The sequence below is a fragment of the Pithys albifrons genome, chromosome 3 (genome assembly GCF_047495875.1).
Source record: "Pithys albifrons albifrons isolate INPA30051 chromosome 3, PitAlb_v1, whole genome shotgun sequence".
Lineage (NCBI taxonomy): Eukaryota > Metazoa > Chordata > Aves > Passeriformes > Thamnophilidae > Pithys > Pithys albifrons.
Genome location: NC_092460.1, coordinates 32985690 through 33002001, shown reverse-complemented (window position 1 = coordinate 33002001; position 16312 = coordinate 32985690). Strand labels below are relative to the sequence as shown.

The following is a 16312-nucleotide window of genomic DNA, read 5'->3' as shown; positions in this document are numbered from 1 at the left end:
TAATTTTGCAGAATAAACCAACTGCCTTCAGTCATCCTTCCAAAGTGAAGAATTCTGATGTGGCTACTGCTCCCACTGAACCAGATTACTTTCTCCCATCATCCATTTCATCCTCCCACAAACCTTTTGAGTGCTACAACCTTTTCAACATACAAGAAATAAAACACACAATATTCAAGTCACCTGCAAATCACCAATTTATGTGTGATAATTATTTTTATCCTATTTGTTATACATTCTTTTTCTAATTATTCCTAAGATTCAGTCGGCTTTTTTAACTACTAGCACACACTTCAAATAACTGGATATTTCTCTGAATTAGAACTGCTCATAGAAAATGGGTATCTTTATATACATGACATTAGGATTTTTTTTCTATTAAGCTTGTTTTATATGCATCTTCAGTTTCACCAGCCCCACTCTTTACTAACCTGAATGATTTGGTATGATTGCCTCCACATTGCTCACTGCTCATTCCCTTTAACATCTTTGCAAATAATTAAGAAAGCCTTCCATCTGCAACATGAAAATAATGGCATCTCTTTTAGGGGCAGTGGTTTGTCCTTCTACAGAGGTGTGGGAGCTACAGAGCTGGGACTGCTCCCAAGTGTTTCTCTTTCCTCCAGTATCTCTGGCAGTGGGAATGCTGTGTTGAACCAGAGCACATAAACATACCTAGGATCAGAAATAGGGATAGAACAGTATGTCCCAGGACAACAGAGAGAAACAAACCTACTGCCCAAAATTTTTTAGACAAGTGCATTAGTGACAAGTTTCTCTAACTCATTTATTTATCATTTTCTTCCATACAGTATTACTGTTCTTACGGTGGTGATGTTTAGGATGATACATCCTGCTGGGTCTAACTAGAATCATTTGGAGTTATTTCTGGAAACAGGAAATAAGTGTTTTAAGAACACACTAACAGAAAAAAATAATTAAAAGCAAAAACCTTCCCACACCCACTGAGGAAAAACTAGTTAATTAATGTGTGCTCAAAGTTTAAAAGCATTAAAAACTTGAAATCACGAAGTACTAAACCTATCTCTGGCTTCAAAAGGCTGATATGTGTGCGATTTGTATTGATGTGAAATAAACTAAGGTCAGAACACGTTGCATCACCCTACAGGAACTAGAGAGAAACAAATACTGAATAGGAGACAGATCAGATAAAAATAAATAAAGGGAGTCAGAAGCAGGTGAAGGGCTAATCACTTGTGCCAGTTAGTCAATGTGGTGACACAGTTACTGCCTAACTGGATATTCTTCCCTCTCCCCAACCCTCCTGGCAAGAGCCACCAAATAGCCAAAAACCAGAAAAGATCTCAAGGCCCAATCAAAACAAGAACCTCTCCAAATTATTCTCAATGCCTTCTGCTCAAACTTACAAGAGCATCGTTCTATAGAAATACTGGTCTGGCTCTGACAGCTCATAAAACAGAGGTGAAGCCCACCTTTTCACAAACATGACCACAAAACACACAGCACTGTGAAACCAGCTATTTGAAAACATGAAACACAGGCAAGTGAGGAAGTTTATTCAAGAGGGCATAAGCACATTCAAAACACTCAAGATTTGCCTCCAAGACCAGAAAGAGATGAAGATTTTGAGTAACTGTGTGTGCATGTGATTAATTTTGGCATTAAATTTGTTCACTTTCATCAGTATTAACCCCTTTGCGTGGCACATGAATGTGGAAGTGCCTAATTTACAGTATAGAAATTCGTCACAAATCATCCATAACCATGCACTACTCAAATGACTACAGAAAACTGTTTATTTAAAATTTCAGGTAATCAGCTATTTTTTTCATAATAGCTTATTACACATTATTACAAAATTTCCCTTTCTCGGTTTCACATAATCACAATAAAACAGCCCACATCATTAGAGATTTTCTTTGGAATATACTGGGCATTTTAAAGTAAAAAACCCAAGTGCTCACATGACTAAAAGAGATTATTTCAAAATTAGTCCAGTATAACAAAAAATGATCACTGAAATCTACAGATTGAACTACACCCTTCAAATCAAAGGCAATCACTGAAACTGCAGGCCTGGCAAAACATCCTGCACATCTGAAGCCTGCCTGGAACTTGGGAGTTCACCTTTTAGGTGACAGAGTTATGATCATCATCTCCGTCTCCGTGACCCCTAAATCCTTCATATAATTAAGGACCTTCTACAAAATCAAGAGTAATCAAGACATCCTTCATCCTGCTCTGTAATTAGGCTTTCCCTTGCAGTGTGGGTAACACTAATCTGAACCTTTCAGGCAGCAGATCATGCATGTCCCATATCTTCAAACAGACTTTATTTTGTAAAGAGTCTCTAGAGCTTTTATTCTTCATGTTCTTCCCAATATAAGATTACAGAATGTTCTTCTAAACAAGAATTTATCAAAGTGAAAACATTTATATATCAGCTACCATTTCCTTCTGCACGTTACCAACTCTCATATGAACATGTTTCTGTATTTACTTTTGATAAATTTAGAAATTCAGGGTGCAGCCCCAAAGCACGTGCAGGACATTCAGCACTGGAGAGTTCCTGATTCAAACAGGAAGCTACAAACAGTACTGCCAACTCATATGGCTAATATAATTGCACTTACTCATGCTTTGTGCTTTCTCTAACATAAATAAAATGGCCATAAAGTTCATCAGTGTCACCTTGGTTAAAGCTATTTATTCACAGGGAACTGTTCCTGCAATCAAAGTCACCAAGTTAATGATGACAAGGTGAGGTAACCAAAAACTTGGCTAATTTCAGTATGATAATATCAAACCTGAATTGTTTATCCAATCTGGACTTCTGAAGCCTTACAACATAGTCTGTACAACTAAAATAATTCGTCTGCCTGTACCAAAGTCCATAGTTCTGCTCAAAATGTGGCTCTCCTGTTATCAAAGTCCATAGGATTTATCCAGCTCAGAACCATAAAACCTGACAGAAAGGAAATACTTCAGTGATAACTTAGAGCTGGTTAGTGCAGAAAACAATTCATCTGTTAACCTTGATAACCCTGTCAGATCAGACTGAAATTCTTTTTGCTGCCTGAATTTAGCTTTGAGAAAGGAAATAAACACTAAAGTAATCAGAGGCCAATATATTGAGTGATATTATATTGAGAGTGTCTATTTAGCAGAGACACAAAATAAAATGAAGCCATTATTATTCACCTCAGTAATAACTGCCTGTGCACCACAGGTATTTTTTATTTTTTAGCATAATCTAAGACAGAACTTGATTCATTGATAAATACTATTGTATTTACATTGTACAATACAAATCCTATTTTTCATAAATACAAACATATAAACCAGCTTTAACATGCTAAAAGTAGTCTGTACATATATATATATATACACACATATATATATATACATACATATATATATATACACATACATATATATATACACACACACATCCCTACAATCAACTATGTTTTGAGTTTGGGGTTTTTTTTAAATAAATCAACTTAAAGACTTTTGCTTGGCTTTAACTCATTAGTGGTAGCCATAAAGTCTTCATAGAAAGAAACTGGATTTCTGCAAAGATCTCAAAGTCAACACAAAATTTAACTCCAAATTTGGCAACACATTTGGGTATGTTAATTTAAGCACTTCAATAAAACCCAATATAAACAGACTCAATGATAAGAGGCACAATTCAAAATGTGATTTAATTATTTATGAGATTAAAATTGAACACACGCTTAAGTGCTTTTCTTAACTAATATTAATATTAACTAGTTTTCCAGTAACTGAGCTGTGTTTACAAATACAGGAAGCAGTTTTACAGTATTTTATATCTGACCTCACCAGCATATGTTAAAACTCTTCCTTACTGGGGACAAATTCTGTAAAATGCAATCACACAACCATGTTGACATTTGGTAGAAGAAACATAAACCTCATAAGCAAAACTGACAGAAATTTTTCTTTACAATCTGAGTTACAAACCCCCAAGTCATGGAAAATCATTGATCCCCAAAACCATTCTGGCTATGATGTAAAGAAACATCATTCCTGGAGGAGAAGTGTGATGATTAAGATGAGATTTACAGTAGATTTGATACCTTTTGCAACATTCCTTCCATTGCACATAAATGGCTTTTAAAATAATCATTAATATGGTCCTATTTTCAGCATACAATCGTGAATTTCAGCACTTAAACTGGGGCCTGAAAATTAGAGGGAGACATCTTTTGAACTCTATGGTGATGTAAAACTTGACAGCTCTCCTTTGGGATGCAGATTTACTGAGAGACGAAAAGGACAAGAAAAGCAGGACACTGACCAATGGTGTTACTCTTTTTTCATTAGTTCCTTATTTCCTCTCCTGCTGTTCTCACTCCCCCCCATTTCCTTTTCTGCTGAACTCATTTCTTCCATTTGCTTCCTTGCAGAGTTCACTTTTTCCAGTAAGAGGAATATGTGTTCCGTGAACTCCCGCACAGCCCCACAGCCACCTCTGCTTTTACAGATGTAACCAGCAGCCTTCTGAGCAGCTGCACAGGCATCAGCAGGCACCCCACTCATGCCCGCTTGCTTCAGGCACTCCACGTCAGACTCTTCATTTCCTGTTGAGGAACATGACAGACAAGGCAAAATATCACAGAAGGGAAAGGCTGAGTAAACTCAGTATTTTAATGCGTGCACATTGATCTGTTTTTTAAAATCTGTATTTTTGCCACAATGTTCATCTCAGCAGCTCTTTGCGTATGTGAGTCAGTTGTCAGAAAATCTTAATTTTTTTTTAATTTTTTTTTATATTTGGGTTGGAAAAGACCTCCGAGATCATCAAGTCCAACCCTTGGCCCAACTCCAGTCCATTTACCAGATCATGGCACTCAGTGCCACGTCCAATCTCAGTTGAAAAACCTCCAGGGATGGGGAATCCACCCATTCCAATGCCTGATTACTCTCTCTGGAAAGAATTTTTAGTGACCCATGTAAATGCTGATCACACTTCACAATCTCCAGCCAAGGGAATGGTACTTTTAAGAGTAGTAAAATTATGTGAGCGACTGAATAAGCATTTGCAGGACTCTAAGCGTAAGTTGTCACTGAAATACAGGTGAGCACAGAATCATACTGGCTTTCAGTTTAAATCTGTCCATCTCTGGTTTCCATTTCAGAACACAATCTATACAATATGAATCCGAAATGAACCAGAATCAGTTCAAAATTGTCAACTGTAACTGTATGCTAGTATGGTATCAAAAGCTTTCACAAATCCCATCAGAAAAACAGTTAAGACTTCCCTTACCAAATCACACACTGATTCATCAATGCCTTTAACACTTACATTGCACTCTTAAAACCCTTAAAACACATGCCTGCTTTTAGTGACTGTGTGCTGCCATTTGCACATCAATCCCATTAAGCCCAGAGTATTTACAAAGAAATGTTTTGGAGCTCAGCAGCACTACCAAGTTTGTCTATACTGCATGAAGTTTTACCACCAACAAAAGAGGAACTGACCTAAGTAAGCCACTTCTTTCCAGCTCAAACCCATGTCTTCTTGCCAGTCCTTCAGAACTTGTAGTTTATTTGTTGCACCAGCTTTTGCTACACACCCCAGCTGCATGGCTGACAGTGTTCTTGAGCAATCTCTTTCAGAGATGAGTCGAACCTATCAAAATAAAATCAAGTCAGAATAAACTTTACATGCAAAGAAATAAGACATGTAAGTCGATTTACTGTAAGAAAAAGGACGTTTTGCTCATAGAAGGTCGTTCAGGTATCAGAGAAGCATCAAATAGCTGGTTTCTTCAATCAGAACTCAAGAACAAGTGATCAGCATCCACAATCACATCACAGTCTTGAAGCTGCTCTGGGAAAGTGAAACATCATTGTGTAACCCTCCCTGATATTCAAAAAAGAAATTTACATTTTTCTTTTTAAATGCAACATGTACCAAATAAAATACCGGATATCACAGTACAAGGGCATGCTGACTGTCTGGAGCAGCAGCATCTGATTAAGTATGGAATAAGAGAATTCCCAAGGAGTACTTCTGTAATATTTGTAGAAGTAGAACATTATGAAGTATTTTCCTTGACTCCTCTCCCTTAATAACATAATTTCATACACAGTAGCACATTAGAGCTTCAAAAGAACACTAAATGACTGAAGTAGCACAGCACATTTATCTCTTTGAAATTTCAGAAATTATGTACAAGGGAAGCTGAAACCAGAATATTATTGCAGCGGGATTTTTAGAAATCTCAGATGCAACTCCTGAAAGTTTTCTTGTCCAAAATGTGGACAAACTTATCTTCCCTAATTGTTTTTAAATACTAACAAATGCTTGGCCCTGATTTTAAGTACAGAATGAACAGAAGTGATGCACAAAGAAAGACTGTATCAGTAACATATACCAGAAATAAATGAAGTGCAGCACAAAGACCAGGAGGTTTTTAATGAAATATTTCAAGTCAAAGCAAGTATGGAAACAGCCTCCCACAGCCAACAAAACAAGATTACAAGCTTCCTTCCCCTTTTGCCTCACAGAAAATGAAGCTGAGGGAGTGCTGAAAAACCATCTACTTCCATTCACAGCCCCAAGGCAACAGCTGCAAAGTACATCATGAAAGGCTCATCTAGTCTGTTACAAAAAAATCTTTATTGTACAATAAAGACTCCAAAAATGTACCTAAAGAAGTCTACTTGGGGTATGACTACCTTTGTTTCCATCTGCCTCAGAACTGAGTTAAGGCTCTTTGAAGGCAGCTTAAATCTGAACTTAGTTCTTACCCACACAAAAAATCTTCTGGCTGTACCAAAGGCAGCGGCACAGACAGAAAATACTCAGGAGGATAATTTTACATAAATGCAAGCAAAGATTCAGATCAGCAGAATTTAGCAGTAGTAGTAATAATAATAATAATAATAATAGAAGTTGCCATGTTACAGTCTATGTTGGTTTAGCTTTTCATTTACATAGGCTTCTTACAACTTCAAAGTACATAAGTTACAGTTAAAACAACTATGCAGACAAAAGTGTTTGGGGTTTGATTTCCCCTCTGCAAAAATCACAGGTGACCTACGACAAACCAACTGATTTGGCCAGAAATTTCTTCCTCTTCTGTTGTCAAGAGGTAACAACATACCCCTGCTTGATGAAGATGACTTTCAATTAATGAGTGGTTAGACTACACAGGATATGATTAGTGCTAGCAAAACACAATAAAAATTTCTTCCTGCATTTTTCCATGACAAAAAGGCTGAGAGAATTGTAATTGTTCTACCTGGAGGAGAGAAAGTTTAGGGGTAACCTAATTGTGGCCTTCCAGTACCTGAAGGGAGCCTACAAGAAAGATGGAGAGAGACTATTTCCAAGGGCATGTAGTGACAGGACAAATGGGAATGGCTTTAAACTGACAGAGTAGCTTTAGATTAGTCATTAGGAACAAATTCTTCCTTGAGAGGGTGCTGAGACACTGAACAGGTTGCCCAGAGAAGTTGTGGATGCCCCATCCCTGGAATTCTTCAAGGCAATGTTGGACAGGGCTCTGAGCAACCTGGTCTAGTCCAAAGCATCTCTGCCCATGGCAGAGGGGTTGTAACAAGATGATCTTGCAATCCAAACCATTCTATGATACACAGAAAGACACTATAGCTACTGAGATTGAGATTTCTCAAAACACTTATTTTCCTCTAAGGGATCTGAGAACAACATTTGTCCCAACCAATATATTAGGCTGCTTGATCACAAGTACTGTGCAGAAACCTCAACTTACATGCTGCAAAAATATAAATTTTTAGAATCTTTTATTGTCCTGGTTCACAAGACATGGAATTTCACACTTCAGAAAAGCACTTACCTGGATTCCTCTTTTCTTTAGTAGATCGATACCAACAATGTCTCTGTAATCGTAGGAGACCATTTCCTTGTGATCTTCTGTCACGTAAATGCGACCATTTGTCAGGCATCCTTCAATACTGCAAACCAAGAGCTTCACCTCTTTCAGAGGTTCTTTGCCAAAATATCCAAAGCTAAACAAAGAAGTTATCCTTTTAGGACAGAAGTTTTTGCACACTCCAAAACCAAATAATTGAAATCCAATTGTCATCTTCAGACAGAAGAATTAGCTTTGGAATTCTAATGTCTTTTCCCATCATTGTCACTCTTCAACTATATATATTCTCCCTCCTCAAACAAACAAACAGAATGATCTAAAAGGTGGCTGAGTTGCATTGTCCATATAAAAATTAAGAAGGAAATTAATTTCCTCAGCATAGTTTATCACAGAAAATGCTATCATCACAGACTATTCAGAGTTGGAAGGGACCCACAAGGATCATTGAGTCCAACTCTTAAGTCAGTGGCCCACATAGGGGATTGAACCCATGACCTTGATGTTCTGTAGCACAGGTTTTTTTTGGGGAAAAACTAAAATAGAGTAAAGGATGAAAAAGACACAGAAAACACACTCCAACCCCATCCATTATTTCCTGAAAGAAGTGCACAATAGCTGCAAAAAAAAGGCAGATGACAAGATGGAATCAGCTCATGCCTTCTACATGAACACTCTCATTCCTGTGCATCAGTTACTGTGGCCCAGACCATGGAAGTCTCAGACATCTCAGCTGGAAAAGCCAGAGGTGATGTTAACACAGTGGGGCTTACACTTTTTGCCCAGTTGAACTTTAAAAAAAAACACAACCAAAAAACCCCCCAAACAACCCACAATATAACAAAGGTAATTCAGTAGATTTCAACAGAGATAGGAAAAAATTATGAGTAGAAATAAAGTTGCCCAATTATCTCTGATCTTGATTGCTTACAACATTACATACATTATGAATTCACATGGCCACACTTTGAAACAACGAGTACTATCAGAGAAAGAAATAAAGGGATAAAAAGGGCTTTTACCTCAAGACTCTCTGCTCTGCAATAGGCCAGTCAATGTCTATATCAATATCCACACTGTGCTCTGCACGCATTTCATAGTAGGCCATTTTACCACCCTAAATGAAATTTAAATTCATTCAAATTTTCTGCTTGGGTTAGCACAAATACAGAAGTGTACAATTAGTAGTACCATGTAATGACAGCCAAGTGTCTGGTTACACAGTGGTCACAACAGATTACATATAAAAGTGAACCATCAATAATGATGGTTTTGGCAGTGACATAGAACTAAAAATTTGAAGGAACTTTCTGCAGGCAAGGGCTGGTGTTTTCATTTTGAAATCAAAATACAGTATTGAATTGAAAACCCTCTACAACAAGAGTAAAATATGTAGTATTCTAAAGAGCATGACAAACAGAAGCACTAACCTGCAAGTAGCCTTTCTCAATCAAATGTCTCTTGGCAAAATAGAATGAGCCATTTTCATACAGCTCCCCAGGCCAATCTTGCCTCCGGTACCGTTTTGCTGGATTCAGGTTTTGGGGTTCTGTCATCTTGTTTTCTGTTCAGAGAGAAAAAAGTGACCAAATAAGTTCTACAGAACCCCTGTTCAGTCACGTAACTTTCTACATGGCTTTCTGTTGAAAAATTAAGGGCACAATTCAGTCACCAACTTCTTTCATTATTGTCTCTTGTTGATTAGTCTTATAAGGAACCACAGAGTGGTTTGGGTTGGAAGGGACCTGAAATATCGTCCAGATCCAACCCCCCTGACATGGGCAGGGACATCTTCCACTAGACCAGGTTGATCAGAGTTCCATCCAACCTGGCCTTGAACACTTCCAAGGATGGAGAATCTACAACTTCTCTGGGAAATCACAGAATTGCTTCCCTTTCTTGGAACTGTGGATAACAAACTAGAGGATGTCTAGCAGAGGAAAAGGAAATTGTTCATTCCAACTTTAGAACAAAACAAAAACAAACACACAAAACTCACAAACAAATGAAAAATCGAACAAAAAAAACGTTAAGAGGCTCCCAGCTTCAAAACTCTTTTTTAAAAGGAGTATGGGGGGACATTCTTCTAGACTGTCTTTGCCAATGTAAAATACTATTCCTGTACTCCATCTCCTAGTACACATAGGAATGTCCTGAACAAACTCAGAGAGCTGACAGGACCAAGGTGAAATCTGGAAGGTAATAAAAAAGAGCACATGTGAAAATTTTTTCCTGTGAAAGCCACCTTAACACTTCCCCAAAAGACTTCTTACTTATGGATATGCATTATCTTAACTTTTCAGAAGCCATTTAATCAGTGTCCACAAATAAACAAACAAGTGTCTTTGGACAAACACTATCCCCACAGATCCCAAACTGTTACCAATGTCAGTGGTACATGCAGAAGAAACTGAACCAGGACCAGAGACTTCTGTTCTTAAGCCATTAAAATTCACATGCACAAAACCAGCCAAAATTCACCAGGTCTCACAACCCAGTAAACATGAAAAAGTTATGGGGCATTTTGAAACACCCCAAATATCCTGAGCCTTTAGACTATATAAACACACCTTGTATTTCATAAATAAACTAGAGCTTTGTGCCCAATGAAGTAAACATTTCCAGTCAGAGAGAGACACATTTCTCTTTCAGGGTGTATCAATATTAAACCTTCACGCAGAAAGAACAGAATTACATAGAAAAAAACCAAATAGAATTATTTTAACACAATCAGTATTCTAAAGCTGTATGGAAAAATAAAAAATTAAAAACAATGCTCCCATGAGTCACCTCAAACAGCACACTCCTGAAAGACCATTTGCAGTTACCCTTAAGATGGTAACGTTTGCACACTGTGTTCCTTGCTCTCCTCAAATATACTCCTTACAGCTGAATGATTCTTTATCTCTCACCTTAAAAGACTTTGGATCTCACTTAATACTAAAAAATTACTTGCTCCTTTAGGTAGGCTTTGTCATTTTAACAATCTACCTATAGGGACAACCACTTCAGAAAGCCACTTGACACATCCAAGTGAGATTTATTCTTTCACAGATGTCCATTCTGGCACGTCAAGATGTGAAACGGACTTGCATGTGGTTCCTAAAGCACAATCCACAGAATCCTGAAATTACCATACATGTTGTTGATATTCCTCTTATACTTTACCAACAAACTAAGTCACTTATATTTCCTCTTATGAGGAACAATGAGAATGTTCAAGTGTTTATTCTAAACAAAGGCTTAACTTTTATTATAACTTATCTCTAGTACCAAACTTCATTTACTTTGCATGCTCTTTTACAGCAAACTCATTTAAAAGCATCTTCATCTGACCCAATTTATATGTCAGAAGAATCATAATATCTGAGTAACAGTCACTTTAAAAAAAATAAATAATGTGACAGTATCTGAAATAACCGTTTTTTTTAAAATGAAGAAAACATTTCTGCTTTAATCACAGAAACAAAACCAAAACAGATAATGCATGAAATAGTTCTTGCATAAGGATAAAAGGGACTTTATGGGTAAAACAAGTTACAGTCTTTATTTGTAAGATTTCAGTCTTTAGTCATCTTGGCAACTGTAGCCAAGAGGCGTTATTTCCTCGGGGAAAAAACAGTCATATTCTTCTGGATGAGCTGATTAACATGAGTTCATTCCTTGTGACTCAAAGACAGTTTGCAACGTGACACAAGTCAGCAGCCAAATCAGCTGGATGAAACAAAGCCTAAGCCTCCAGGCCAAGAGGTTGCCATTCCATTTTCACCAAGACCTTATCTCACATTATTGGTCACTTGTTATAACTGCTGCATAACAAGAACAACTTTCTAGCTAAGACAGGACCTCAATGTCAGATCTCCATAAACATGAATATCCACGAACCAGAAAGTAACATGTACATTTTTTGGGAGCTCTACTTTCAGCCTAGACAATATCACTTCCACAAAACAATTAAAGAAAGAATGAGTAATGCTTAGTAATATCAAAACAGCAGTACTGAGAAGGAATTTCTAGGCCCCTCAGAGAATTCAGTCCATGGCTCTGATATCACTTCCTAAAATACCTAAGATACAAAAACAAAGCATTTGAAAAATAAATAAAAATTATATATAACTGTATAATTGTAACCAGAAACACCTAAGTATTACCTCCTTTCTTCACCTCGCTCCATCTAAACTGATGCCGCCGCACAACAGAGAAGACGGAATCAAATCCCTCCTTCTGGATCAGATCTGCCACTTTTATGAGATCACTGGGATGTAAACAGGGGGATGTTGCTTGAATATTTCCTACAATATCAACCTCTAAAGAAAAACAAAGAAATATTTATGAAACAATTCACATTTTTAATAACACAACTGCAAAGTATGGTTAGAGTAGGTGCCATTAAAAAAAAGATAATCTATTTATTTACTAAATACTTTACTTATTCTTCTAAATGATAAATGCATCAACAGCCCTCAAGGGGCTACAGCACATTTCATTAAAGATTTACCATGATGATGATTAAGAAACTCTCTGATGGCTTCCAGGGAAGTTGAGGAGTCTTGAGAAACTTCGGGGCTTCTGCGATGAACCTGAGCACCAAATTGCTTTGCAACCTTCTCGATCTCATCGTGGTCTGTGGAAACCCATATACTGTTGGCAGACAGGGACAGAAATCAGTATAAAGAATAAATCCAGCATTGTTGACTTACCTGCCACAATCTAACCTGAACTAACCTGGCTTATGTCTGTACTACACCTTGTAATGAAAGGAACTAGTTAATATTTACATTAATAAAACTATCCTGGTTGTCCAACAAGCAATTTTTAAAAACAGGGATAAGACACACGTATTCACTAGATTGTAAAATCGGAAACTTGAGTTGCATTCCATGCAGAAAGTTTAAGCAACATAAAATTCAGAAGTGTTATCAAAAAAATACAGTGTCAGCACACAAAATTTATTAGGCATGTTAACAAATCACTGAATTGTGAATGGGTTGAACAGGGTGGTCAAAATCAGGAACGAGTTCAGAAACAAGAGTGACAACAAGTAAAACTGCCCCAAAGCTGGAAGATTAGCTTATTCTGCAAGTGGTTTAAAACCTGTTAATTGGGCTCTCTATAACCCCAGAGAAAGAGCTGTTTAAGATACGTACGTTCTGGCACAGAAAACTTTCAGTACTGGTAAAGCAGGATTGTGATCATTTGGGGAAAATAAACATTTACAAAAGGAAGGGCTATGACTGAATATCATATGATGATAAACACTGAACAACTGTGAGGCCACTGCTGTCATTATTGTGACAAAAGAAATGTGAGCTATGAAAAATAACCTTTCCTCTCTGAGCATTCTCAATGCACTGCCCATAGCAAATGGTGCTTTAATTACATTTTTTCACCCAAAGACATCATAGGATCATCAGAATAAAAATGTGTGACAGCGACAGTAACGTCAAGCCACACCCACACGAACAAATACAGAGGAGGTATGTTCCATAAACTGCTTCAGGATGGTTAACTTAAATATACACTCCCCATTCAACTAACAGTTTTGTTGTGTAACAGGTGTCCTGTCAGCCGAGCTGTTTCAAAGGTGACAAGATAAACCCAGAGCACACCCACCTACTGCACCTGTTGTGCCTCAGAGTTGGGCTGCACATCCCTACCTGGCTTCCTGTTGGGCAAATTCAGCTGCCAATAGAAGCCACCAGAGGCCATTAAGCAAAATACATTCAAATTCATTAAGTAATTATCAGTAACCTAGGTTGGAAATGTTCTCGACTGTATCTTTATTAAAAACAAAACTGAGCCCTGCTTCCTCTATTTTTCATAGTAAAAAAAGATTTTCCAGAATAAATAGTGGTACAGCAGGATGAGATACAGAGGGCTTATGTTCACTTCCATCTCTGGATCCAGCTGTAGATGGACTACATTTGTACCTGACTACACAGAGTCCTTGCTCTGAACATCATGCAGTAGGTTTGCATTGGGAACCTGACCCCACGTGTGCTACAAACCAACTACATCCTAACCATGCAGTGGGTTTGTTTATCAGTATGTGGGTAGAAAATTCTCATTTTGTTCTGGCAGAAAAATCTGTAATATTCTTAATACTAACAACACACTTATTTCTATCTAGCTCTAATTATTGCTACCAAAGTTTTAGGCACTTTGCCACAAAATGAGCTTCTGTTTTGTAACATGGGCATACACAATTATCTCTTTCCACCTCACATTTGCAGGACTGCCTCTGATGTGCTGTGTCTTGGTGTGGGCTCCCCAATAACAGAAAGAAAAATGGGAGCAGAGCAGAGCAGCACTGTGGCTGGGTCTGGGAGCACACACATGCCAAGAGATGCTGAGATATCTCGGTTGGTCTTGTGAGGAGAAGGCAAGGAGTGACTTCACTGCTGTCTCCAAGTTCTTGCTGGGCAGGTAGAGAGAAAACAAAGAAGCTTTTCCATAATAGGGCTGTTGACTACTGGAACCAGTGCCCAGAATGGCTGTGGCATCTCCATCCATGGAGATCCCAAACTCAGCCTCGTGCTCCTGAGCAACCCTCACCAGCACAGCTCTGAGCAGCAGGGAGAGCCAGATGAACCACCAAGCAATGTGACTGAACCACTCACAGGAGATTATCTACAGCTTGGCAGTTCCACTTAATGCAGGTGTCTTAAGAACATCAGTGCTCACTGCCAAGCATCATCAACTAGTGGCTCCCCATCCAAGTCAGCTGCAACTGTGGTTACAACTCCCTCCTGCGTCAGAACAACTTCAGTTCCAAATTACTCTAAGACTTTAATTCCTTCATTCCTCCACTGCTCACCTTCACCAGGAAGGGGCAGTGGAGTTCGTGGCAGGGTCCAGCCTGCTTGCCTTGCCTGATCCTTAACCTGCACGCCCTGTCTTCAGTGAGATCTCCTGCAGCACACCTGCCTCCTTCACAGAGCCACAGGATGGGGAAGGTGGAACTGACCACGGGGGTCATCTGGTCCCACCTCCCTGCTGGAGCAGGGCCACCTGGAGCAGGTCACACAGGATTCCATCCGGGCAGGTTTTGAGTATCTCCACTGAAGGACACTCCCCAGCCTCTCTGGGCAGGCTGCTCCAGGGCACAGTAAAGATGTTCCCCCCCATGTCCAGGTGGCACTTCCCACGCATGAATTCCTGCCCGTTGCCTCCTGCCTGGCCCCACCGAGCAGGGCCTGGTCGGTGTCCTGGCACTCCCTTCGGGTAATGACCAGCTTCTCTGAGTCCCCCGTGACGAAGGGGCAGACTCCCTCAGCCCCTTCCCACGCCGGGCCCACCGGCACCTCCATCCCGGCCCTGGACCCCCCGATTCCCCATCCCTTCCCTGCCCCCCCACCGGAGCCCCCATCCCGACCTCGATCCCCCATCCCTGCCCGGACCCACCGGCACCTCCATCCCGGCCTGGGCCCCCGCGGCACCCCCATCCCGACTCCCGACCCCCCATCCCGGCACCCGATCCCCCATCCCGATCCCGTGCCCGGCCCGGCGCCCCCGGCCGAGGGAGGGGAGACGGGATGGTGGGGGGGGGGGGGGTGATGGCGCATGCGCACCTGTGGAAGACGCCGGCGTCGGTGGCGGCGCGCAGCACCCACCCGATGAGCGGCACCCCCGCCAGCAGCTTGATGTTCTTCAGCGGGATCCCCTTGCTGCCGCCCCGCGCCAGCACCAGTGCGGCCAGGTGGGGGTGGGGCTGCGGCTTCCCCTCGCCCGCATCCATATCCATGTCCATGTCCGTGTCCGTATCCGTGTCCCGTTCCGTTTCGATCCGATCCTCGCCCGCCGTGCCCCCGCCGCGCCCTGCCACGCGCGCGGCCCCGCCCCCCGAGGGCATGCCGGGAAATGTAGTCCTGTCCCTGCCGCGCATGCGCGCGGGAACGCGCGGGTCGGGGCCGGGGGAGTTCGGGTATTCCACTCCCTGTGTATGGAGAGAGGGCGCTTTTTGGGGACAAGGAGCTTCGCAAACCTTGGGGCGGGCCGGGCTGGGCTGGACTAGAGTAGAGTGGACTGGACTTGACTGAGCGTGTCTCATCTCCGTGCCTTCTCTGTAGCGCTGTGCCCGGCGACAGGACGAGGAGCGATGGCCATAAACTAGAACACGAGTAGCGGCGCCTCCACATGAGGAACAACTTCTGGAGGGTGGCAGAGCCCTGGCACAGCCTGCCCAGGAGGGCACGGGATCTCCCTGCCCAGAGCCATCCCAAACCCACCCGGACACGTCCCTGTGTCACCTGCCCCAGATGGCCCTACCCTGGCAGGGGCTGGAGCCGGTGATGCCAGAGGTGCCTTCCCCCCTAAGGATCCTGTGGTGCGGCAATTCAGGGAATCAGAGAATGAACTGGGTTGGAAGAGACCTCCGAGATCATCAAGTCCAACCCTTGATCCAACGCCACTGTGACCACTATATCCTGGCACTCAGTGCC

General features: G+C 40.8%; 1 protein-coding gene across 1 annotated transcript; it reads right to left on the bottom strand.

Moving 5' to 3' along the window:
• Positions 1-1517: 1517 nt before the first annotated feature.
• On the bottom strand, positions 1518-15676 carry CMAS (cytidine monophosphate N-acetylneuraminic acid synthetase). Its single transcript, XM_071551276.1, has 8 exons — positions 15443-15676; positions 12370-12512; positions 12023-12178; positions 9302-9435; positions 8894-8988; positions 7839-8010; positions 5494-5644; positions 1518-4589 (listed from the first exon to the last, which is right to left on the bottom strand). The coding sequence occupies exons 1-8, from the start codon at positions 15619-15621 to the stop codon at positions 4315-4317; spliced, it is 1305 nt and encodes a 434-aa protein (XP_071407377.1). The 5' UTR covers positions 15622-15676; the 3' UTR covers positions 1518-4314.
• Positions 15677-16312: the final 636 nt, after the last annotated feature.

Coding starts and splice junctions, on each gene's coding strand:
- CMAS (XM_071551276.1), bottom strand. CDS start 15,621: ATGGACATGGATATGGATGCGGGCGAGGGGAAGCCGCAGCCCCACCCC. Junction 12,513..15,442: donor GACGCCGGCGTCTTCCACAG/GTGCGCATGCGC, acceptor GTCTGCCAACAG/TATATGGGTTTCCACAGACC. Junction 9,436..12,022: donor GAGCGAGGTGAAGAAAGGAG/GTAATACTTAGG, acceptor CTCTCTGAACAG/AAAACAAGATGACAGAACCC.